The sequence below is a fragment of the Quercus robur genome, chromosome 2, assembly GCF_932294415.1.
Source record: "Quercus robur chromosome 2, dhQueRobu3.1, whole genome shotgun sequence".
Taxonomy (NCBI): Eukaryota; Viridiplantae; Streptophyta; class Magnoliopsida; order Fagales; family Fagaceae; genus Quercus; species Quercus robur.
In genome coordinates this window covers 92,909,824-92,935,916 of record NC_065535.1, presented here as the reverse complement: position 1 = coordinate 92,935,916, position 26,093 = coordinate 92,909,824, and the positions used below count along the sequence as shown (strand labels likewise).

The 26,093-nt window shown below is 33.3% G+C and overlaps 2 protein-coding genes and 1 pseudogene across 11 annotated transcripts in view; 1 reads left to right on the top strand and 2 right to left on the bottom strand.

The window, feature by feature from the left end:
- Positions 1-26,093, top strand: part of LOC126715870 (coatomer subunit delta-like) — a 99,551-nt gene that overhangs the window by 67,291 nt on the left and 6,167 nt on the right. For 2 of the 8 annotated variants that reach the window (XM_050416704.1, XM_050416703.1), the window contains exons 2-4: positions 23,211-23,256; positions 24,514-24,553; positions 25,743-25,966. In XM_050416704.1, coding sequence (XP_050272661.1) covers positions 23,254-23,256; positions 24,514-24,553; positions 25,743-25,966 — 267 coding nt within the window. In that variant the 5' untranslated portion in view covers positions 23,211-23,253. Of the gene's footprint in view, positions 1-4,122; positions 4,141-22,184; positions 22,331-23,168; positions 23,257-24,513; positions 24,554-25,742; positions 25,967-26,093 lie in introns of those variants that run through there. The other 6 variants (XM_050416699.1, XM_050416700.1, XM_050416702.1 and 3 more) reach the window with 5 other exon arrangements.
- Positions 6,077-10,404, bottom strand: LOC126705501 (G-type lectin S-receptor-like serine/threonine-protein kinase At4g27290; annotated as a pseudogene).
- On the bottom strand, positions 14,729-19,782 carry LOC126715866 (G-type lectin S-receptor-like serine/threonine-protein kinase At4g27290). Of its 3 annotated transcripts, XM_050416690.1 has the most exons (7): positions 18,439-19,782; positions 17,603-17,719; positions 16,244-16,404; positions 15,927-16,137; positions 15,558-15,795; positions 15,321-15,471; positions 14,729-15,167 (listed from the first exon to the last, which is right to left on the bottom strand). In XM_050416690.1, exons 1-7 carry the CDS (start codon positions 19,733-19,735, stop codon positions 14,862-14,864), a joined length of 2,481 nt encoding a protein of 826 aa, XP_050272647.1. In that variant the 5' UTR covers positions 19,736-19,782; the 3' UTR covers positions 14,729-14,861. The 3 variants fall into 3 exon arrangements, with proteins under 3 accessions (XP_050272647.1, XP_050272648.1, XP_050272649.1); XM_050416691.1 differs by lacking the exon at positions 17,603-17,719; XM_050416692.1 differs by lacking the exon at positions 14,729-15,167 and having other exon boundaries at positions 15,341-15,454.

Sequence of the window (26,093 nt, the reverse complement as noted above, 5' to 3'; positions counted from 1 at the left end):
GCTTTGTAGAATCCTATGAGCTATTAGGACAATTGAGTTCAAAACTAGCACACACCCATTCATCAAAAAATAAATAAATAAATAAACAACACACAACCTATTGTTTGTGAGATTAAAGTGTGAACCCATCTCATATGAGATTACACCAGGTGAGATTAAAGTGTAGTTGAGATTAAAGCGTAGTTGAGTTTAATTTACATATAAAAAAAAAAAAAAAAAAAAAAAACAGCACACAACTAGATGAGATTAATGCAACTAATACTTGTTTGTAATGGGTTCTTGTTGAAAAAACAACCTTCATGGTCATGAGAAAAGATCTGGAGTGTTCATGTTGATGAGGCAAGGAGCGGAGAAAGAGAGAGTAGAGAAAAACGTGATTATGGAAGAGAGAGACAGAGAGACAGAGAAACGTAGACTTTTTTTGGGTTTAGAGATAAGTATAGAATGTATTAAATAAAGGATAATAAATGAAATCAATTAGAATATTAGCATTAATGTGAGTCTTTTTATAACCACTAGATTTACTTAAATCCAATGGTTTAAAAAATGCTTAACAATCCAATGGTTTAAAAAATGCTTAACTCTTTAAAGTTACACTAGATGTAACTTGAACCCATCTATATATATATATATATATATATAAAGTTACACATACATAAAGAGAGAGAAATCAAGGAATAAGTGTGGATAAGAATAAAGGAAATAATGTCCATTGGATTCTTGTTTAAGACCACCATGCTCATCACTCACAACTTAAACTTAAACCTATATGGACACTGAAAACAGCATAGGTCATTAAATGAAGATGTGACCAAAGCTTTGCTCCAAAGAAAAAGTAGGAAGGGATTAAATGAAGATGTGACAACTTTTCCATATTTTAATAGAGCATTTATGCATCAGAATGCCGTGGTCCACACAGAAAATTAAGGAATAAGTGTGGATAAGAATAAAGGAAATAATGTCCATTGGATTCTTGTTTAAGACCACCATGCTCATCACTCACAACTTAAACTTAAACCTATATGGACACTGAAAACAGCATAGGTCATTAAATGAAGATGTGGCCAAAGCTTTGCTCCAAAGAAAAAGTAGGAAGGGATTAAATGAAGATGTGACAACTTTTCCATATTTTAATAGAGCATTTATGCATCAGAATGCCGTGGTCCACACAGAAAATTAAGGAATAAGTGTGGATAAGAATAAAGGAAATAATGTCCATTGGATTCTTGTTTAAGACCACCATGCTCATCACTCACAACTTAAACTTAAACCTACATGGACACTGAAACAGCATAGGTCATTAAATGAAGATGTGACCAAAGCTTTGCTCCACAGAAAAATTAGGAAGGGATTAAATGAAGATGTGACAACTTTTCCATATATATATATATATATATTTTTTTTTTTTTGATACAAGATAGAATTAACTTTTCCATATTTTAATAGAGCATTTATGCATCAAAATGCCGTGGTCCACACGGAAAATTAAGGGGCCGTTTGGTAACATTGTTTGTATTTTTTGGAAATACGTGTGGGTAAAAAGGTGTGTGAAAATACGTGTAATGTTGTTTAAAAACTGAAAATATGTGTTTAAATACATGTACCAAACGGCCTTAATTATTGGAATTTTATCTTCAAATGAAACTTTACTTCCTTGTCACATTAAGATTGTGAGTAAAAATGCATGCTCTTTGAAAAAAGGGCCCGAACATGGTCAAAACACAAGAGTTAGGAATTTTTGTCCTAACGACGTAAGCATTCACATTGCCTCTTGTAAATGATATATGTTAAAGGATTTTAGCATCAAAATTATAGAAGTATGCAAAAGTAGTGTGCAAAAGGGTGCATTATCTAGTATTGTAAATGTAAAAAAATTTACAATTGTGCTACAGTAGCATCTTATTTATATGATACTACTGTAGCACAATGGTATTCTTAAAAATTATTTTTTAATTTTCTCTCTCCTACTTTTTATTAATAATTCCAACAAAATTTCTCTCTTCTACTTTTTGGGTTTTATATATTTTATTGTGTAAATATATTATTTTAATGTGTTGTATTGGAAAATAAAAGTTAGGACGTTGGGTGTGTGTTGTAAAATGGTATGGTATAATTAATAAAGTAAGTTTTGAGATGGTAAAATATAATTTTTTGAAAAAACCGGATGTGAATGCTGTAGTACACAGGCTTGTGGAGGAAAAGTTGTAAATGAATTTTTTTAAATATAGTCAAAATGGTATTCATAATATAGAATTTGTAAATTAAACACTCCTTATGTGTTATTTGAAAATGTTTTTTTTATTTTTTATGAGACTTTTTTGGGGGGAATTCTTGTAAATTTTCTTCGGTTACCCCCCCCCCCCTTTTATGGTATTCTTCCTTTCAATTTTAATCATTTAGTTTTAATACTCAAAGGAGTACTCGGGTTGTAGGCTCATTAGTTGAGATCTCAAATTTAATCCACCATATTATTGATTTATAGTGTTTCAAGGTGTCATATAGGTAAGAAGTAATTAACCACTTCCTTAAAAAAAATCATTTAGCTTTAAACACACAATGATGTCTTTTATCTCAATGGATAAGACAGAAATTTCTTACACTAAAATAGGGGTGGCAAAATTTGACATAATCCACGAACAGGACTCGACTTGACATGAAATTAGCAGGTTATGGGTTGAGACTTGACAAGTTCGTGTTATATTCGGGTTGACATGACTGACCCATTTGATAAACGGGTCGGGTTAGTGTCCAACCCATGGAACCCATTTGACTAGTCTGACCTGTTTAATTAAATGATATTTCACCAATATACCCTTCAAACTCTAAGTATATAAACTTATTAGTTGTTATGGTTTATTTTCCTTAACATGTTGTGATTTATTATTTGTGATATTGAGATATGCTTTAATTTGAAATGATTATTTGTGATGCATTTACTCTTTAGTTCTAAATTTCATATTAATTTTTTTTTTTCATAATTTAGATCAATTTGGTTAATACTAAAATTTGTAATTTTTTTCGCTTTGATAAAATCTAATAAATGGGTCGACACAATTACCCATTTAATAAACAGGTTGTGTTAGGATTAAGGAATTTTGACCCGTTTAATAAACGTGTCACATTAGTGTTGACCCATATAGTCGAATACTCATTAGTCGACACAACACGAACACGAATTGCCACCTCTACACTAAAGAGTGCGTTTGGAATCAAATTTAAGCTTTAAATTAAATCAACTTTTAGCTACCCCTTTGGCCCTTTCCCTCTCTCTTGTGTGTGTGTATGTTTGTTTCTCCAAAAAAAAAAAAAGTTAATTGTTCCACATTGCTTAAGAGAGTATATTATGTATAGTATAACTTGCCCCACATTCCCTTAAAAGTTACCATGACTTTTGAGTGGAGTTTGTGGTGTACCTTTGTGTTAAAACCTCTTTTTCCTTCCCTTGTGTGTGTTTGTTTGTTTCTCAAAAAATTAAATAAATCAGCTTTTAGCTTTTTTTTAGGTACTATTTATGGATCCCATTGCATTATTTATGAGCCCATATTGTTGGAAAAAATCAACCTATTTTATGTATGTGCATCAACTATTGTGTTCATGGAAGCTCTCTTCAGTTCCAATGTGACAATGTTTTTGGTGGCTATTGTGTCAACGATTTTGGGTACTATTCATGGGTGACAACGTTTTTGAATACTGTTAATGGGTTTCATTTCTACGCTATTGTTGTTATAATTATCATTCATATTACGGTATTTCTTGTCAAACTCTAGTTGACTATTGTTATAATTACCGTTAACATTATGGCATTTCGGAAGTCATTTCTTCAAAGGTTAGGATTTGTGTAATTTTCCCTATGATTTTTAAACTTTAAATTTTGGGTTTCTTAGAATTGAGCTGATTAAAAAAAAAAATTAAATTATTTCCTCCACGTCAGAAGGCAGCCCAAAATGCTGACCCAAGAAATCCCAACGGATAACAAAACCGGCTTCTCATTAAGCACCTGGGCCCAGAAAAGGAGCCCACAAATCCAAACTCCTATAACTATCTCTTTTCGTACAATTTTCCCACTCGTCTTCGTTTTCGTTCTCTCTCTGTGAAAGAGAATTAGAATTTAGAGGAGAAAGCATGAAGTAGATCAAGCTGGTAAGCTCTCTTTTTCTCAGATCAGATCTCAACCTTCTATGTCTTTGAATTTTCTCTCATTTTATTCGTAAATTTCATTTCATGTTCCTTAGCGCTTTCTACGTAGCATTCAATTCGAAGTAAAATTTGTCGTTTGGTTGAATTGTGTTAATCAGAATTCAGATCGCGATTAGGTTTCGGTGAGCCACTGAGCTTTCATTTCATTTTCCCACATTTTCTCGGCAACCAAACGATCTTTTATGCAATCGTGATTTTATTTTTAAGTTTTTTAAACCGCACCGAGTATTGTTAATTATTTGTATTATTATTATTTTTTAGATGATGTTGCAATTTAATTAAAAAAATAAAAAAGAAAGATTTTGTGGAGTATAATTCTGCTTTGTCTAATTCAAAATTTCCGAATTAGTTAGATTTTGACAAATTGAATGTTGTTTTGTAAAGCATTAGAGAGTAGACATGACATTGCAATTATATGCTTCTTTATATGATGATGATGATGATGATACCACATGCATCTTTTACATTGTATAGGTACTACACGATTGTGAGAGAGATGATACATATATTTGTTACATGAGATAGTTATTACCATTTTGCAACAGTTGAGCTTTGCGCGCTCTTAATAAATGTATCCGCCCTCTTAAAGAATGTGGGTCCCATATAATTGTAGGGCCCATTCATGTGAGAGGGAAGTTGCATATAATAACTGATGTATGAAATAATTATTACTATAGTTGAGTTGCGCGTATGCATTTGCGCGTATAAGAGTTGGTTGTATGATTTGGGTCATAAGCGGTTGTGATTCATGTTGTAATATTTATGAGGTTGACAAGAATGTTTTATTCTTTAGGTGCTAGATGCAAGTATAGTGTTACTTGCCTGCCTTTTTCAGCTGGTTTCTGTGGGTTCTCGTTTCCGATTAACCAAGATGGTATGAGTTTTTACTTTATTATATATATATTTTTTTAATCATTTGTTTTTCTCATTTCTGAATGCTGTTGCTTAAAGGAGACAAAACTGAGGAAAGTAGAGAATTTATCATATAATACCAAGATTTAGACTCTCCACTCCATAATCCATATTAATACACAGTTTATCATTCAGGAAATGATCGACCCCTCTAAGTATCGATTGGAAATTAGGAGATGATTTTTTCTTTTGCTACAATACTATTTACCTTTAGGGTCACCTATAAATCGGTCTGTTGAATATGAAAACTAGTCATTTACACCATCGAGTATTGCTACAATGTCAATGTATCCCTTCTATCAGCATTCATTAGAATCTTTGATGGGAACACAGCCAAAAACATGGGTGAGTATCCCTTTTTTTTTTTAGGCTTTGAACATTGCATGTTTCCTTGATGCTTGCTTTAATTCAAAGTCAAGCTATTCTTTTCACCTCATTTCTATATTCAATTTTCATATGTGTGTGTGTATGATATTAATAAGTAAAAGATGGAATTCCAAGGTCTGCAATAGTCTATGATAGACAAGAAGCATACCAGACTACTCCTAAAGAATTACAATATCAAAGTTTTAAAAGATCAACAATTATACAAAAGATGAATGAAGACTAACTAGCAAACATACAATCATACAAAGTTGTCAGGAACAGAGATTTAAGACTTATAAAAAAAAAGGAACAGAGATTTAAGTGAAATCAATAGAAGCTTAATTCCTTCAAAAGTCCAGTATTCCTTCTTTCTCGAAATTGTCCGTGTAAGACATAATGGAATAGATATTCGTAGACTGATCAGACTTCCCTTGCCAGCAAGCAAACAAATTAACAAGTTTCTTTGTAAAAGCTTCATCCCTCTGAATGAAAGCTATTAACTCTTTTTTATTAGACCGTACATTTTGCCGTGAACAACAGCACCTTCCATCTTTCTTCTTTGGTCACTCCTTTTTGCTGTCAAGTCTCAAGTGACCATATCCTACCTTGCTTCTAACAATGTAAAGGTGATTTCATTTGTTGAAGACGCTTCAAGCTTTCTTGATGAATAATCTTCTGCAAGTGGAACCTTTTCTGTATAAAAACCTGGCTGCCCTGGATTAGGTAATGAATTCCTACTGCTTAACATTAGAACAACGGATGAAATGTTTGGCCTATCTTCTGGTCTTTGTTGTACACATAACAAGCCCACATGAATGCATCATAACACTTCAGATAATGTGCATGAGTCGTGTGAAATTAAGAATTCATCATTCAATTCCATTGGCTTATCTTCAATCCATAGTCTCCATGCCTAAAACAAAAATCAGATATTGTTGGAACACTAGAATTACATTAGCAATGTATGATTGAATGATTTCACGTGTTAATACTCACTTGAAACGGAGAGTTCATTTCACAGATAGCATTTTTTGTACAAGTGTCTATCATTTAAAAGTTTTAATAACACTAGATACACCAAAAGGAACCCATCTCCATCATTGCAACCCAATGGAGAGATCCTAATACCGCTAAAATAGTGGAATGTCAATGTTAATACTTACATATCCTAGAAGATTAAGGCATTGGCTAGAGTTACAAAATTCCTTGTTCTTCTTCCTGCTCACGATCTCTAGTACTAAGACTCCAAAGCTAAAAACATCAATTTTCACTAAGAAATGTCCATACCTGGCATACTCCGGAGGCATATGACCACTGTAAAAATAAAAAGAAGTCAAACAATTCTCCAAGCATAGAATATAGAAGAAGTTTAAGAATACTCACTATGTTCCAACAATTCTATTGGTATTAGCCTTTATTTGATCTCCCCAAATGTTTTAGCTAGGCCAAAGTCAGAAATTTTTGGGTTCATATTATTATCTAGTAGGATATTGCTAGGTTTGAGACCTCTATGGATAATTCTCAATCTAGAGTCTTCATGAAGGTAAAGAAGCTCTCTAACAATGCCACCAATAATGTTGTGGCGCATACGCCAATCAAGTGGTTTACTCTTTGTTTGGTCTGTCAATTTTCATATTGTTGTTAGTACATACTCAACTAAAATCTCAACAACATAATTAATCAATAAAAGATGAAATGGCTAAACATGAGTGTGCTTGATTCAATGAAGATCAAAGTTCAAACCAAAATAAATGAGTCCAAGCTTTTGTTGTGCATGTATTCATAGATCAACAATTTTTCATTTTTTTAAATGCAACAACCGAGCAACTTCACAAGATTGCGGTGTTGAAGTTTGGAAATTATTATGACTTCATTTTTGAACTCGTTCAATCCTTGTCCAGAATTCTTTGAAAGTCACTTTACAGCTATTTCTTTCCCCCCAAGCAATGTACCCTAAAAGGAAAAAGTTTAGTTAAGTTTGGAAAAGGATATAGTTCAACTAGTTAGGTTGTTATTTACCTTGTATACAGATCCAAAGCCACCTTCTCCTAACTTGTTGCTGCTTGCAAAGTTATCGGTGGCATTAGATATGGTTGTCAAATCAAATATCAATAACTCCATCTCTTCCTTCCTGTCTTCATTGTTATAATCATTTTGGCATCTCATATTCATTCTTGAAATTGTGAGGGAGTCATTGAGCACAATTAACTTTTAATATTCTATTGTTAAAAGAAAATTGTTGACCACCTTATCTAATGTTTCTTCTCAGTTTAAAGACTTCAGATTCAAAATACTTAGCTAAAAATCTGTTATTATACATAAGAAATTATCAGAATCCATGTCTTATAAAGTACCTTCCTTTCTTAGTTTCATCCTGCGTACATATGAGACCAGCCCCAGTACTAGCATTACCATGAGTAGTATTGCACTGCATACTATGATTATTACTTGATTTTTATGGCCAAAGTGCCTGTTCTTCTCAACATGATCTGAAAGATCAAAAGTAGAGCCAACAATCATATTTTTTTACTATATAATATGCCATATTTAATTTTCCTCTGTTTTCTTTTATATATTTTTTATGATGTGCCATATGAATTTTTCTCCTGTTAATGTTAAGCTTCTAAGATGCATGGTAAAACTTGTTTGACATTTTATGAAACTTTTGATAACATCAATTGAGTTTTACTTAGAGCAGATAATGTAAATAATTTTAATACCCACTATAGTATGTGCTACATGAAGAAAGAAGAAAATATTAATATAGTCTGCCACATGAGGAAAGAAGAAAATGTTAAGATTGGAAACGTAAAGGAATTTTTTTGTTTTATTATTGAGAATCACATAAAGGACATTCACTTGGCACAATTATAAGACATTTGTTTTTTACATAGTAAATGATAATATAATATGTGATTTTATTATGATTGGTACGAAATAAATGTTGCTTGTAGTGGACAAAGGTGAGAGTTTTTTTTTTTTTTTTTTTTTTTTTTTTTTTGATAATTCAATAGTTGTAATAGGGGAATAGATATTTTAGCCCTAGATGTCTATGTTAGAAACACTAGGAAGTGTCAGTTGAGCTATAAGGCTTTTGGTGATATAAGTGAAAACTAATGTTATTTCAATCACAACAAAATATATTAGTGGTAAGGAGGATACCCAGTACTAAAGCAGCCACATGAATGTAGAGGTCTTGTCCACCCATTTGGAGTACTACTAAATCAACCAAGTCAGCAAACCAAAGCAAGTAGCCACTGCCTCCGTTCCTAATATCTAAATTTGCATATGCTTTGCATGAGTAGTTTTTCAAACACAATTCTTCACATTCCTTGAGACTCATATTCCTATCAAACCAAGAAGATGTGTCAGGCAATTTCATCTCCTTGTAGTTGAGGAACCCATCTCCGTCATTGCAACCCAATGGAGTCCCTCGAACACACCCATCGGACCAATCTTCTGAATTCCAATCTTTTGGAGATTTTCGTATAAATCCTTTCAAGCATGCACATACAAGGGAGTTATTGGTATTGCAGCTAGCGTATGCACCACAGTAGGCATAATTTTCACACTCATTTGATAGGATTGTAGCAAAAATCTCCCAACTTTGTGTGTGATCCATCCATCTAAAGCCCTGCCCAATGCCTGATGGGTTTAACACATACCTTGAGAAAACAAAATTGCTTCGAAGTTAGAAGTTTATACTCATAATACATATTTTTCTCATGATAAATTGCTAATTGTTGCAAGAACTTAAGTTATTATTAAGAAATAGAGAATCTAATTATATAATAATTATTTTGAATTCCTTAAAAAATAATTATTTTAAAACTCCTTTATAAGGAGAACTAGAGTTCAAATCTCTTCTCTCTCTATTGTTGTAATTATTGAATTATAAAAAATACAAAGTCCTTTATAAGGAGAATTGAAGTTCAAAATAATTATCAAATTAAAAATAATAAAAAAATAAAACCCTCTCAAGTGTGGGCATAGATTATTCTTAATAATTGGATTCTAACACATGGGAATTTTATCTTTTTAAATAAGAAGTAAAACAGAGACTATATATCATTATAAATTGCCAATTGTCCTAAAAATTTAATCCATTAAAAAAATGGTAAATTTAATCATAATTCTAACATTTAACACGTACCTTAAGAAAGCAGAATTGTTTAGGAGTTTATACTCAAAATAAATCTCTTCTTCATTCAACACAAAGTCATACTTGAAAAACGGATTCGGTCTTACCCATGGCCACGCCGTAAAATAAAGGCCATTCCAAGACCCTCCTCTAGTCTTTATTGTTTTTCCTTCCACAGCAACTATTATTTGCGGGAGCCTTCGACGATCTAACCCTCCTGAAAATTCACCTCGGGCAGGATTATTTGTGCCCTTCCAAGATGTTATATACCTATCCAGACCTAAGTCCCATCCAATCTTCATTTCCGGTAGAAATGTGTCACAAGGATAATCAAAACTCTGCCACAAAAACTTCTCTTGGTCACTAGTATTTTCATCTTTCACAACAAGATTTCCTGAATCCAAGAGCCTTGCAGTTTGACTATTTATCCTATTCCCTGCAGTTCTTGGTGTATTATTGGATGACCAAACAGTAGTATTTGCTGTGCTATCAAGAAGGACAAGAATTCCTTTATCAGTAACCTTTAAAACTCCAGAGTGATTTTCCAGTGGAGTTTCTCTGTTGGCTACCCATACAACTGTCCCCTTAGATACCACGTACCATTTCCCCACATATCGGCTTTTCAACTTACCAGGGCTGAAGAATCCTAATTCAAAGTTTCCACCAGCTGTAACTAGAGTTTCACCATCTATGATGGATTGATTTGGAGTGATAGTGTCTGGTGTACTGGAGGTTATTAGGAAGGGGAGTAAGAAAGAATATACAAAGAGAGCTGGAAAGGCTTTCATTGATTTTCCAACTGGTGTATATCAACTAACCATGCAAGTGAGTTTACAAGGCTTATTCCCTCGGTTCTCTTTGCCCGACACAACATATAAGCGCCATGCATTCTTATATTTGAATGGTAGTTATGGAAAAATACATGTATTTGATTAGCAATTGACTTTTTTCCCCAAACCAATGAAAAGAATCTCATAAAGAAAAGAAAATAGTAACTTTAATGATCGAAAGGGTGATACGTCCTACATTTCAGGGAAGAAAGATTTTTTTTTTTCTTTTTTAATCGAGTTGGCATGGAAAAAACGAAGTTTACATGTCAGTAGCCAGTAGGTTTATACGTAAGACTGAGTAAACTTGAATAAAACCAACTGGTTGGATTTATCCCAACCAAAAATAGTTATCAGAATCATGTTTCGTGAATGACCCTACAGCTAATTCCCATAAAACTCTCTCCAGTGTGACTAGTAGTTGACCTTAGTGTTTCCGTTAAAAAAAAAGTTGACCGTAGTGTACTTCACACAAGAATTTTTATATAGATTAGAGTCTTCTTCTCGTACTCGATGTGCTTACAAGTCTTTGTCTGCTATTGTGACAATAATAGGTTATACCAAATATAGCACTAGGGTCCTAATGGATTTATCATCATGGGCACAAAAGATTAGTTGAAACACAGTTATTTGAACCACTTAATTTCTACCAAGCATTATATAAAACGACATGAGGACTCTTACTATCAAACCACATCCTACAGTAGTATTCAAATTTGACGTTAACTGTTTAATTGCTATTTGAAATTTCTCTCTGAACACTAATCCAATTTGGAATCTTGGATTTTATGTCTCTAAAAAGTCAAACATTCTTTTAATATTTTCAATTGAAGTTTAACAAACTTTGAATAATTTAATCAACCAAGCCACCTGTTAAAAAAAAAAAAAAAGTTTCTCTAAATGTTGCCGTCATATTTTTAAAATGTTATATATATTTCAAATTTAATTCCTTGATTTCTTTAAGTTCTTTTCATTAAATACAACATTTATTTTATAGGTTACATTTGGATTTAAGGATGAAATAAATATGTTAGAAGCATAATTATTATTGCCAATTACTCGGTTTTTTTTTTTTTTTTTGAGGAACCACTTGGTATAAATTTTAAGAATACGTTATGAATATAATTTAAATCATAAAATTACATTTGTGTTATGAATATTAAACGACATCTCATACCCAAAGAATTCCAAATTCAGATATTAATAAAATATATACTCATAAATTTTATTTAAGATTTTTTTTATAAAAAAAATTACATTTAATATTGAAATTTTAAACTAAAATCGATATCCAACCTTTTCTTGTGCAAGTAAATTTCATGCAAAAGTTTTTTGAATCCTTAGTTATGACTTGTCTTTTATGTCATTGCAATAACAATTTACATGTGCATAATATTTTGTATGACAATCAAATTTTAATTTATTTTATTACTTATATTAATTATTGTGGGGTGTCCGAGGACCAAGAAGAATAAGGAGTGGGATGTCCTGCACCCACTCATTTGTAAAGCGCATCTGACCTGAGAAGTTGGTCTACCTGAGAAAAAGATGGGGAAGGTGCTTAGAATCTAATGAACGCCCGAATGGGAGAAAAAGCATTCTAGGAAAGGATCAGCATGGTGGGAGGAAGCTTCCTGAAAGGGTATACCTTCCACCCCCGCATTGAATACTCTGTAACAACCTTATAAGCTACATTAATGAAGAAGTAACCTCTGAACAGTGTCTTCACAGCTAGCAAACCCTTCTACCACCTTCTGCAGAACCTTGATGGGACAAGTATCTAGGGGGCGTACAAGTGGAGGGTCAGGATGCCAAGAAGGAGGATATATAAGAGGAAAGAAGCTCTACAGGGAATGGGGGATATTTTCTGAGAGAAACGGAGTGAGAAATAGAAAATGAACAGTGTATTGCTTGATAAAACTAAAGTAAGACATATATAAGAACTTTTCCTCGGAAGTGACCAAGGAGCACTTTTTTCAACAATTGCTTGATTCATTCTTCCTTATTTGTGAACCACTTCATTAGCCCTAAGCTTAGGTAGCAACTCTATTGTAATTGCCTTCCCACCTCTACACAAAAACAATTCTATTGGGTTGAAGTGCAAGGCACTACTAATCTAAGTGGGCTTGGGCTTCCAAATCTAGCTCTTACAATTATCATTTTTCCAATTAGTTTTTCTTTAATATTATTTTTTAGTCTTTTCCCCTTAATAAATCTTTGGATTAAAATGTGGGTTTAATCCTTAGTCAATTAAACCTTTGACTCTTTCAACAATTTAGCCAAAAAAAAAAAAAAAAAGATTCCTTCAACAAATTTGACTTTTGTGTCTATTAGAAGACTAGAGTCTATTAGATTGGAGTTTTCTCAGACTTGACTTTTGTGTCTATTAGATTAAACTCGATTTGGCCCCTCCCTCCCCTGCTAATTATCAATTAAATATAGTTTTTTTTTTTTTTTACAAGATAAAAATTCTACTATAGCCTAATTTAAGTGTATGTGTGTGAAACTCCCGCCTGGAAACTTGAATTCCGGCTCTTGCCTCTCCCCCCCAACACCCCACAAGCACTTATACTTGTGGAGTGACCATCACACCAAGAGTGTGTGGTGGTAATAATAGTGATATTCCTAAGATGCATTCTTAGGGCATATAATGAATTCCACCAAGGGGAAATTCAATGTAAGCCTTTCTTAAACTAAGATATCTTTATTCTTTAGGCACTTGATAAAGATATCATACAACTCTCTCTAGTAGTGGAAGCCTATTTACTTCAATGGGTGCATTAGACACCGATTATATCCATAAAAATCTTAGACAACAAAAAGTTGATAAAGTATTAAAAAAAAAAAATTACCCATTGAAGAGAAAAGTGAGCTCAATTCTTAGAAACTATTTGAAAGATTTAATTTTCTTTAAAAAAAAATTGAAATATTTGATTTTACTACAATTTTAAAATTTTATATTATATTGGTATATACATATATAAAAAAGGAATGAAAAATATGTATTATTTGACATGTGATCTAAAGGAAAAATGAGGAAGAAGAAAAAAAAACTGTGGATGTAAATAAAAAGTTATTTAAACTAAGCTCTACATACAAAATGTTAGACTAGGCTACTCATGGTTCCGAGCCAATCTTCTTTCCTCTCCATTTTGTGGAACTAACTTGACCTATTATTAGATTGGATTATACTTATTTGATTATTAAATTATTCCAATTGAAATTTTTATATTGGTATTTTTATCATCTAATTTTTGAATAATGAATTACTTATTGGCCTCACCTTTGACCTTTTTTTGCGTGGAACACAAACCAAAAGATCCACCATTTGAGGACCAATATACTAGAGAAAAACTAATTGCTATTCTTTACCTTGCTAAACACCCTTGGCGTAATGGTTACTTTATAAATATAAATTCTTGTGGAGTAAGAGGGGCAATGGCCAAGGTTAAGTCTCCACGAGGGAACTTCACAAACATATATGCACTTTTTTTCTTAGGGATTAGGCTAGTGTAGAATTCTATCTCAGATAAATAAATAAATAAATAATATATATACACACTAAGAGAGAGAAAGTAAGGAATAATGTATTTCTTACTATAATACAATAATTTCATAATGTTTTAAGCATTGACAAATTTAATACTCCCTCTGTACTAAAATGTTGTTCATGTTTAGAAAATCCAAATTTAACCATGCTTATGTTGGTCATGTACAAATTTTCAAAACTGTCCTCATTAATTTAAATTATATAGAAAGAATGACTTTGTCTTTTTAAATAAAGGGTAAAATAGAAATTTTATTTATTAATTTTGGAAAGAGAACTTCATTAATGGACATCCCAAAATAAAATGGAGGACTTACAATTTGGGATGGAAAAAGTAAATTTGAACACCGGTTTCGATGACAGAAAATTTTACTAGTTGAACTAATTAGAATTTATTTACCTTTTGGAATTAGATTTCTTGGGTTGAGAAGATTAAAATTATCTAATCCAAATTAGTCTTTAGAATATGTAGCCCAAAATGCTGGCCCAAGAAATCGCAACCGTTTAGGTACTTGGCCCAGAAAAAAGCACATAAAACCATACTACTATATCTTTCTCCTTTCCTAGAAATTTTCCACTTGTTTTCGTTGTCACTCTTTCATCTCAGTCTCTGTGTGTGTAAGACAGCAAGAGAATTAGAATTTGGATCAAGCCAGTTAAGCTCTCTTTCTCAACTCAGATCTCAGCCACCTATATCTCTGAATTTTCTCTCATTTTCTTCAGTGCTCTCTTCATAAGTGCAAATAATTAAAGGTCCTTAGGTACCAATAGAATTGACATAGCTTACTTGAACGTAGGAAATGATTACAGATTATAATCAAACTTGATTCTGTATCGACAATTCTCTATGAGTTTCTTTAGTACAAAGTTCTCACCGAGCCTCCAATAATGTAATTGTTATTTCATTGGTCGAAGATGGTTCCTGCTTACTTGAGAAACAATGTGCTTCATTTGAATCTTTTTCCAAGAAGAAACCAGGTTGTTTGGGCTGAGGCAATGCACCCTCACTGCCCAACATCACAACCACAGATGACATGCTAGGCCTATCCTCAGGACGCTGTTGCACACACAAGAGGCTAATATGGATGCAACGGAGAACCTCAGACAATGTGGACGATTGTCCTAAGCATTCATCAGTCAATTCTAATGGTCTTCCCTCATTCCACAGTCTCCATGCCTAAAAATTTAAAACAATTCTGTTAGGGACACCAATTTTTCATCATTACTGAAATGGTCAACATGTTGTGAAATTAGATGTATGTAGACTTAGAATACAAAAACAATGTTTCTACTACATATCTTGATAAGAAATCAACTACTTGAAACTTACATATCCCATAAGGTTATAGCTGATTTCTGGATGATAAAACCCTCTGCTTCTCTTCCCACTTATGATCTCAAGCAACAAAATCCCAAAACTAAAGACATCAGATTTTGTTGAGAATAGCCCATCAAAAGCATATTCTGGCGCCATATAACCACTACAGGATATAAGTAGTTTTAAGTGAGAAAGACTAATTAGGAAAGAAAGTAGATTTGCATTAAGAGCATGTTGTGATATACTTACTAAGTTCCAACCACTCTATTTGTGTTCCCTTCTGATTGATCTCCTCCAAAAGTTCTGGCTACTCCAAAGTCTGAAATTTTAGGATTCATCTCACTATCAAGTAAAACATTACTTGCTTTGAGATCTCTATGTATGATTCTCAATCTGGAATCTTGATGAAGATATTGGAGCCCCCGAGCAATTCCGCATATAATATGGAAGCGCATGGACCAATCTAACAGTTTACTTTTTGTTTGATCTGGTAAGTTTCAAGTTCAAGTTAATTATATATCCCTAAATTTCAGCCAAAATTGGAAATTTTTTATATTTTATGAAATATTGATAACTTAGTTACACTAGCTCAAATGAATTAGGTTTGTGGATACAAACCAAAAATGAAGGAGTCTAGACTTTTATTGGGCATGTATTCATAAACCAGCATTTTCTCTTCTCCTTGAATGCAACAACCAACAAGCTTTACAAGATTCCGGTGTTGAAGCTTGGCAATCAATCTTACTTCATTCTTGAACTCATTCAATCCTTGTCCAGAACTCCTTGAAAGCCTCTTGATAGCAATTTCTTGTCCATCTTCTAGTATGCCCTGAAATTCTCATATGCAGAAAGATTTCTAAAATCTGTAACAGATACAAAATAAAAGATTGTCTCATCCTCTGTCATTTTTTTGTACAAGCATATCACAAGTTTACCTTGTAAACAGGTCCAAAACCACCTTCACCAAGCTTCTTGTTGAGTGCAAAGTTGTCAGTGGCACCAACTACTGTGGATAGGTCTAAGAAAGGGAGCTCAAGGTCTTCCTTTTGATCTTCATTGTTCTGATGACTTATAATTCCATTTGGCTCCTTTTTTGCTGAAATGGAAAACAAATTTATAAAACAAAAACAAAAACAGAGGGAAAGAACTGAGATATGAAAGAAACATGAAGTAATATTTTGAGAATGACAGGGTTTAGTTTAGCTGCAATAATAACCAAAATCTCAGATTACTAAATTTCTATCATAGCAGCAATAATAATGATTTATACACACAGATTCTTCTCCTACCCATCCTGCCAACTGGCACATCCAGACCACCGTCTCGAATGCTGTTTCCCTAGCAGTTTTCTTTAATTCCTGCCCTTTTGTGTGGGAAAAGAGGAACTGCAATTCTGCAGCCCACGCAGCTGCAAAACTTGCTCTTGCCTCTATACACTCTTGTTTTTTCAATAATGGTAATCTTCCCCCTGCCTTGGCGGCAATCTGTAAGGTTGATTACCCCTTTTGTTCTTTTCCTTCTTGTTAATGCATTGAAGTTTATCAAAAAAAAAAAAAATGCAGATTCTTTCTCCCAGAAGGATACTATCCAACTTGAGCAATGAAATTAAAATGAAACTGAATGCAATATGAGCAGAGTTATGCTTATATAGTGACTTAAAAGATATCGAGGTACCATTAACATAATAAAAACTGTGCTAATCAAACTTGAAAAGCTTTTAAAATTCAACTTCTATCAATTAAGAACAGGCCAAGTCTAATAAGCATCTTGCTAATTTAACCATTCCAACAGATGTATACTAAAATGAGCACCTTGGCCTAAATATTCAAGAATGTCCACTTAAAAGTTGGAACTCAATATTTTGTTTTTTTTTTTTTTTTACTTTTGCTAAGTAATTAAGGATAACACGGTGAGTGGATGAAGGCCTTATAGGTGTAAGCCACAAGCCAACCTCAAAAAGAGTACTCTATTCAAGAATGTCCTCATGGAATTCAAGTTCATTAAAGGTCTATATCATACCATTCACCAAGCAACAAATTGCCTAAGTTTGCGTAGTCTGATGACAGTGCCACGGCTCAATTTGTGAAATTGTTTTGCAAAGCACTGACAAACTTTGAACAAGATTATATCATGCATCATGATAATCCTAGTCCAAAATATTGTGTTATGAGATGGGAATAAGTTGACTTGATTCTGTTTATATTATTAATAGATTCCATTTATATATATATATATATAAAAGAAAAAAAAAAAAAAAGGGCGTTTTAATTCATTGTCATAGTGAAGTTATTTACCTTTTAAATTTGTCCTGATTCTGCAAATATAAAAGCCAACTAAGAGTGTTCCAGAAACTACAGCAAGGGCAGCAGCTGCTGTCACTGCAATCTTGATCTTAGTACCATGTCTTTTTTCTTCATAATTGAATTTGACACAGCAAAGGAAATATAGTTAGAATACAGCTAAAAGATATGAAAAGGCAAGGGAAGCATTAAACATTATAAATTTAAAAAGTTAAGTTGTTACAAAATGTTGAATCACAAAGCTTAAGCTTAATCATTTAACCTTTTTTCTAACACATCCCTTCATATGTGGGTCTAACACTTGAGATTTTAACTTTTTAAATAAAAAATAGAGTAGAGACAAGGTTCGAACTTAGTTTCATCAACTCTAATATCATGATAAATTACTGATTGTTCCAAGAGTTTAAGCTACTAGAAAATAATAAATTTGTTTTTTTGATAAGTAATAAATTTTATTGATATCAATAAAATGGATACCCTAGTACACAGGGAATGTACAAGGGGTCAACAAGAATCAAAAAATCAAGAAAGGAAGAGAATGATGGTTTTGCAGAGTAGCCAACCAATCTAATAAAGTTCTAAAGAAAAAAGTCTTGAGATCTGGTTTGGATCTCTCATTAACTTCAAAATACCTAATATTCCTTTCCCTCCAAAGACACCACATTAAGCAATGGGGAACAATTAACCATATATGACCATTTCTATGATGACCAGCTAGAAAATAATAAAATTTAATCTTTTTAACCATTATTCTAACAAAACAAACAAAGTAGAAACTGAATGCAAAGCATGCTGGAAAAAGTAATTTAAAGCCAAAAGTAACCCCACACCTAGTAGCTCTGAAGCCGACATTCTGATATATAGATCTTGACCACCTGCCGGAAATTGTCTAATATCCATTAAATCACCAAACCAGATGGCGCAGCCACTACCTCCTCCGCTGATATCCGAGTTTGTATAAGCCATACAGGTGCAGTTGTTCAAGCATTTGACCCTGCATTCATCAAGGCTCATACTTTTGTTCACCCAAGAATATGTAGTATCTGGCAATTTCAGGTCAACAAATTTAACAAACCCATCTGTGTGGCAGCTCAATGGTTTATTGCGTACACAACCTTGAGACCAGTCCATTAAGCTCCACAATTCTGGTGATTTAGGCTTGAATGCTTTTAGACATTGGCAAACCGGTGACGCAACAAGGACACAATTTCCATTGACTCCACAAAGGCCATAACTGTCACAGTAGTCCCTAGGTCTTGATGAATAAACCCTCCAAACTTTCTCTGCTTCAATCCATGTATAGCGGTCACGGGTATGGCCGGTTTGGTTCACCACTACTCTTGAGATTAGAGACTTATTTTTGAGGGTGTACGTGTAGTACACTTCATTCTCATTAGAGACAAAGTCGTAATTATAAACTGGATTGGGGTTTAAATCTGGTGAGCCACTGAACCTAAGGCCATTCCATGGACCTGTACGGTAGAACTTTTTGTTGCCTTTCCAGATGTAAGCTTCAGGATATGAATGAATTCCCATTTCTAATATCCCATAGGTGAAATCTCCAGGAGATGGATCATCTGGTTTCTTCCATGCTGTAAAAGACCAGTTAACGCCTTTCTTTAAGTCCCATCCCAGCTTCATTCCTGGTAAAAATGTATCAGTTGGATAGTCGAAACTTTCCCACAAGGTGATTCTTGAATTTTCGTCTTTCTCATCTGTTACTGCTAGTACAAGATTTCCAGTGTCTAGGAGCTTTAACACTGGATTCTTGGCTTGGTTTTGTGCTTTTGTAGACCAAACAACAATACTGTTATTCTGACTCATAACCACAACACTGCATGTACTATCGTTTATCATTAACAAGCCAGAGGAGTCATTGATCGGGTTGAGTCGATTTGCAACCCAAACAATGGTTTTAACTGGGATATTCTTGTACCATATTCCCAAGTAGTGATTGTTGGAACTACCAGAACTGAAAAAACCCAGTTCGAAGGTTCCATCTTGGGAAACTAAGGTGTTTTCTTCACTGATAAATTGGGATGTAGTAATGCTATCTAGTGTAAAGGAGACTTTGGAGAATAAAAATATTATGTAAGTATGGATAAGAATGAAGGAAATAATACCCATTGGTTTCTGCTTTCTAGTTTAAGGCCTCCTTACTCATTACTCACAACTTAAACACAAACCTCTATAGAATACGTTTGGATAGCATTTGCATCTGCGGCAGCAATAAGTTTGCATTTTTATGTGGGTCCCATGCACTATTTACAATACTCACAAGTACTTTTTTTAGCAAATTTTTCTTTAAAATTGAGTCCTACACTTCTACTTTACTATTCACACATTTAAAAATTATTTTGCTACAATATTTTTAATTTTCAATAATAAGCGGTATCCAAACAAACTCTACAGTATAGCACCTAAAATGGTATAGCCGTATAGGTTGTGAACTACAAAGGTTGACTTGCATTCAACATAACCAATCAAGTGCAATGGAGTACTAGACGAAAGTTTTGCCCCCACATAAAAGGAGAACTTTTCTACATTTCAACCAACAGAATTGCTTTTTCATGCATTGGTATGCTGAAGTCCACACGGAAAGTTATTGGCATTTTGTCTTCAAATGAAAATGGAGAGCTGCCTTACTGCCTTGTCGCATAGATTGTGAGGGGAGAAGGATATTTGAAAAAAGAAGTCTTTCGGGCAATTGCAGCCACAAGAGGACCCTCCATGGTCAGAATTTAGGAATTTCTGTCTCTTGAGGACCGAATTTTTTTAGTGCGCAGACTTGTGAGGAAAAGTTTGGTAGAATTTTTCTTATATGGTCTAATCAAAGAGTGACGATAGTTATACGTATACATAAAAATAAAAAAAATAAAACACGAATTTAGCAAGTGTGTACAAAAATGCATAATTCAGAAAATATAATATTTGTAGAGTAAACGATCCATATTTATTATTATTTGAAATTGTACTTTAATTTTTGCAAGTTTTCTTCTTCTCTTTTTTGGGATTTTTTTTTTTTTTTTTTTTTTAAGTTTTCTTGTATCCTTCCAGTTACGATCATTCAACTTTACTTAAACTGAGGTCTTTTATCTTAATGGGCAAGACAAAATTTCAATTCAATTGATTATATAGTGAATATGATTTAGAATAATTATGCTATGTTTAATAGCATCTGTAGTGATACTTAGGCTGTGTTTGGTTCGTGTAAAAGCATTTCCAGAAAATATTTCATTTTCCGGAAATGCTATTTTCCGGAAAGGAAAACGTTTTCAAGTGTTTGGCTGTCACAAAATTCATTTTACGGAAAATTAATTTTGGTGTTTGGTTCATTCAAACATTTTTACAGAAAATGCATCAAATCCAACAAGAGAAACAAAACGCTCGTCCGACGAGCGTCCGACGAGTGGCGCGATCGACGATCGCGATCGCACCACTCATCGATCGACGAGCACTCTCGTCGGACGATCGCGCCGCTCGTCGATCGACGAGCGCGCTCGTCGAACGCGCATCGCTCGTCAATCACGTCGCTTGTCGATCACGCCGCTCGTCGGCGCGGCGCGATCTGGGCTCTCTCTCTCTGATCTGGGCTCTCTCTTCTCTCTCTCTCTCTCTCTCTCCGGAAATGATTTGAAGTGAAAATGAGGGGAGAAAATCATTTCCGGGTCAAAGGTGAAAATATTGGTCAACCGGAAGTCATTTTCCGGAAAATATCATTTTCCGTGACAGCCAAACACGTGGGTTTTACGGAAAATGATTTCTGGAAACGGTTTTCACCTAATTCAAACACAGCCTTATATCTTCAATCCTGAGCTAAATTTTTTAGCTGTAAATATAAATAAGTTTTGTTGTTTATGTTGGGTTAGATATATGGAACATTTAAAACTTAAGGGGGCATTTGGTTCGTTGTAATGTTACATTACACCTTAATATTACGTTATTGTAATCTTACATTAATGTAATCTCAATACAAGAATACGATATTACATTGTTTAAGAAGGTGATGAGATTAAGATAATATACTATATTTTGTAATTTTAAATTATGGTAATGTTAAAAAAAATTAAATCAAATAAATCAAAAACTTTAATGTCACATCATCGTAATGTACATAACATTAAAGGCACATCACAGCGAACCAAACACCTTCTAAATGCCATTTTTGAAACATTTAAAGAAGTGGTATTTGATGAAATCTCAAAGAAGATTGGTCTAATTTCCCTTATAATTTTAAACTTTTAGAATTGGGTTAGTTAGAATTTAGCTGATTAAAAAAAATTAAAATGGTAGATTTCAATTAACTTGATCGGTAAAATCTTTTGTCATTAAATAAAAAATTTGGGCTTGAACCTTGAACCTCATTTACACCCAAAATATATATATATATATAAATCAATGTCTTACCCGGATAATAATGAGCAATTGGGCATTATAAATTAAAGGAAAGATCATTTTTATCAAAATAAAAATAAAAATTATTTGGTCCACGTTAAGGTCTAGCCCAAAATTATGGCCCAATAAGGCCCAATAGTATGGACTGCACTTGCAATCTTGTATGCAGAAGTGTCTGATAACATAATCGGCCTAAGAAAAAGCCCATAAAACTAATCTCCTATTATCTTTCTCCTCACAAAAATTTCCCACTCGATTTCGTTCACTCTCTCTCTCTCTCAAAGAGAATTAGAATTTAGAAGACGAAGTATCAAGTAGATCAAGCTGGTAAGCTCTCTCTTTCTCAGATCAGATCTCATCCCTTTAATCTCTTAATTTTCTCTCATTTTATTCCTAGAATTCACTTCATTTTCCTTAGCGCTCTCTTCGCAGTATTCAATTCAATGTAGAATTTGCCTAGTGGTTGAATTGTGTTAATCTGAATTTCAGATCGAGATTAGGTTTCATTGAGTTTTTCTTTCATTTTCCTACATTTTCTCGGCAACCAGACGATCTTTTTGTGCTATCCGGATTGATCCGCTCGTAATTTTTGAGTTTCGTGATTTGATTTCAGATTTTAACCTCGCCGATTACTGATGTAGTAATGTTGTAATTATCATTGTTATTATGATTTTTTCGCAGCTTTTTTGGATTCTGTGGAGGAAAATGTTATTTGATCTGATTCTGAATTTCCGAATTCGTTAGATTTTGACAAATTGAATGGAAATTGTATGCAAGATGATGCCTATAGTTAGTTAACGAAGGTCGGATCGGATATATAGTGAGGGGGGAGGATGCCTATAACCGTTGCATGAGATTATTATTGCTATAAGCTATGTCTCTGTTGCTTGAGATGATAATTGCTATAGTTGAGCTCTGTGCTTGTGTGCGTGCACGTGTGTAAAAGATGATAATTGCTATAACAAATGTGTGTCTGCACATGCACAACAGATTTGGGGTTCACACACAGTGAGAGGGAGGATGCACATACTCGTTGCATGAGATTATTATTGCTACATATAGATTTGTGTGTGTGTGTGCACATTTGTAAGAGTGGGTTATATGATTTGGGTTATATAAGTGGTTGTGATACCTGTGAGGTTGATGAGGATTTTTGATTCTTTAGGTGTTTGATACAAATACGGTGTTTCTTGCCTGCCTTTTGCAGCTGGTCTCTGTCGGTTCTCAGTTTTGAATAACCAAGATCCAAGATGGTAAGATTTTATACTTTATTATTATTTTTCTTAATCTTTTGTTTTCTCACTTCTGAATGCTGTTTCTTAAAGGAATTATGAGAATTGGATATAATTTCATTCCATAATTCATTAATTGGAATGAGTCAAGTCTCTTTGCTGGATATTGCATTGCTGCATACGGAGTATCATTCATAGTAGTTCTTCATTTTCTTGAATGGTTGACAATTTTTACTGCTTAAAATTGCATTCAACTGCAATGCCACCCTTAGAACTTTAATCTTCATAAAAGTTTGCATTACCATAAAGTGATGCATGATTATCGTGAAAGGTGGTCTGTTAGAAGTATAGAAATTTTTTGGCTAAAATGCCCTTTACACTAGTTTTTGGTTACTTCTAAATCAGTCTCTCGAGTTTTAAACTTACAATTTACACCTTCAAATAAACGATGTCAAATGTGACCCTTCTATTATGGTCTGTCACATTTTTGCTGTTAACCTGGCTACAAACAACACTGTTTTTTTTCTATTTTATGTTCAAAATGATATCATTCTTTTTCCATATTTTATGTTCAAAACAATTTTGATTTTGGTTGGTTAACACCAAGATTCTAATGGATGTTGACTGAAGGGATACATTGACATTGTTGTAATACTCAGTGTATAAGTCAAGAGACCAATTTAGAAGCGACCCTAAATTGACAAGGATACCTGAATATTTTACTATTAACACTAAGTAGTTGGTTGAGTTCTGCTATGGCAGGGCTCCCATATGAATTCTATATGAGCTCCTTTATAAAAAATGAAATATTGAAGAACTCTGTAATAGTTAAATTTGAAGAATTGTGCCTTAAGCATGAATTTGATCTTCTTATCTATCTGCACCAGATATATACATACAAAATGCTCAAATTCCTTTCTTAGAAATAAAAAGTTACAAACAATTTACTCCAGTTTGAACACTTTGACCCCACTCTATACCTAAAGGGCAGATCATTTACTGAATTATAAATAAACTAGGTAACAATATGGATTATGAGGTGGAGAGTCTAAAGCTTGATGTTATATGATAAATTTCCTACTCTTCTCTGTTTTTTCTCCTTTAAGCTTTCCCTGAACTTTTTGTTTAAGACTGAACCTAGTTTGGAAGCTGCTTCAATTCATTTTTGGCACCTTTTTTTTTTTTGGCTGTTCCTATATTTGTAGTATATATCTGAATAGGATTTTGTGTGTGTGTGTGTGTGAATTGCTTCTTTAATCACACTCATTTGTGATATAGGTTGTTCTTGCGGCTTCCATCATAAGCAAGTCTGGGAAAGGTGAGTTCTTTGCTCGTCACTTGCACTTTTTCTTTTAGTTGAGCAAAAAAAAAAAAAATCCTTGATTCCCTTGCTATCAATCTCAAGATTCTCAACAACCATCCAACTTGATCAACCGTCTTGCTTTGATACATCTAACAAAATTTATTACAATTATTTTTTCTTTTTTATTTTATTATTTTTTACGGCTTTGGAGAATTTCATGCATATCCAATCAAACAAGGTTTTCGGGAATAGAGATTTAAGTGAAACCAATGAAAACTCAATTCCTTCAAAAGTCCAGCTATTCCTTTCTCCTGAAATCATCCACATAATAGTGGAATAGATATTCTTAGACTGGTCAGATTTCATTGCCAGCAAGCAAACAAATTAGTAACTGTATATGGAATCATCCCTCTTACCCCAAACATTGAAAGAAAAACAGTTAACCTAAATTGTCTTGCTACCACATAGTGAAGTCAAAGCTGATTTACTGTTTCATCTTTCCTTTTACATATTACACTAATCCATTATAATTATGCCCAAATTTTGAATATTGTTCATTGAAAAAATCTTCCCCCATTCAGCTGTCCAGTCAAAGATTGCAACCTTTCAGAACCATTACCTTCCATATGTTCTTCAAATTTTTTCTGTAAAAGCTTCATAATGGTAAGAACTAATATCAAATTTACCAGATTGTGTGACCTCCAAGACATCCTATTTACTGTCCACTAGAAGAGAAATTGCTTCTTTTTTTCTTTTTCTTTTTTCTTAAAACTCTGTACTTCACTCCAATGCCACATCTTCACAACTGATCCTGTTCTACTCCAATATTCAAAGCCACTTTCCTAATAAAGCCTGGTTAAAAGTACTCAATTTCCTCATGGTCAAACCACATGGTATGTTGTTTATGGAATTTGGTTGATTTGTATTTTGAAGAAAAAAAGACTCATATTATCATAGAGCCTTCAGCATTTCTGTTGTCAAATGTGTTTACTATGGTATTTGCTGTATTTATGATATTATCTGTGTGTATCTATATATATATATATATATATATATTTCATATCAATGAAATGATTCTTTCTCCCTACATTTTGGGCAGAAAATACTTTTTGCCTTTTTTTTTTCACTGACTGTTCCTAGATGTGTTAAGTCTAGACCTGGATCTGTTATTGATTCCTTGCTCTGTATTTCTTTTTTTTTTCAGTGCTTGTTTCGAGGCAGTTTGTGGATATGTCTCGTATAAGAATTGAAGGTCTTCTTGCAGCTTTTCCCAAGTTGGTAGGAACTGGAAAACAACACACATATGTTGAGACAGAAAATGTGCGCTACGTTTACCAACCAATTGAAGCTTTGTACTTGCTACTTGTGACAAACAAACAGAGCAACATCCTTGAAGATTTGGAGACTTTGAGGCTGCTATCTAAGCTTGTATCCTTTTCTTGATGATATATATTCCAGTTCATGTTCTTGTATTGAGTTCAGCATGATTTTTTTGATCCACCTATTTGGATATTTAGGAGAATAATGAAGTTGTTGCTGTAATTATAACATGATT

Excerpts from the sequence above, each read along its gene's own strand:
- LOC126715866 (XM_050416690.1), bottom strand. The coding sequence starts at position 19,735 with ATGGGTATTATTTCCTTCATTCTTATCCATACTTACATAATATTTTTA. Across the intron at positions 17,720-18,438 it reads GTCGGCTTCAGAGCTACTAG|AAAAAAGACATGGTACTAAG; the intron begins GTGTGGGGTTAC and ends TCAATTATGAAG. Across the intron at positions 15,168-15,320 it reads GCTATAACCTTATGGGATAT|GCATGGAGACTGTGGAATGA; the intron begins GTAAGTTTCAAG and ends TTAAATTTTTAG.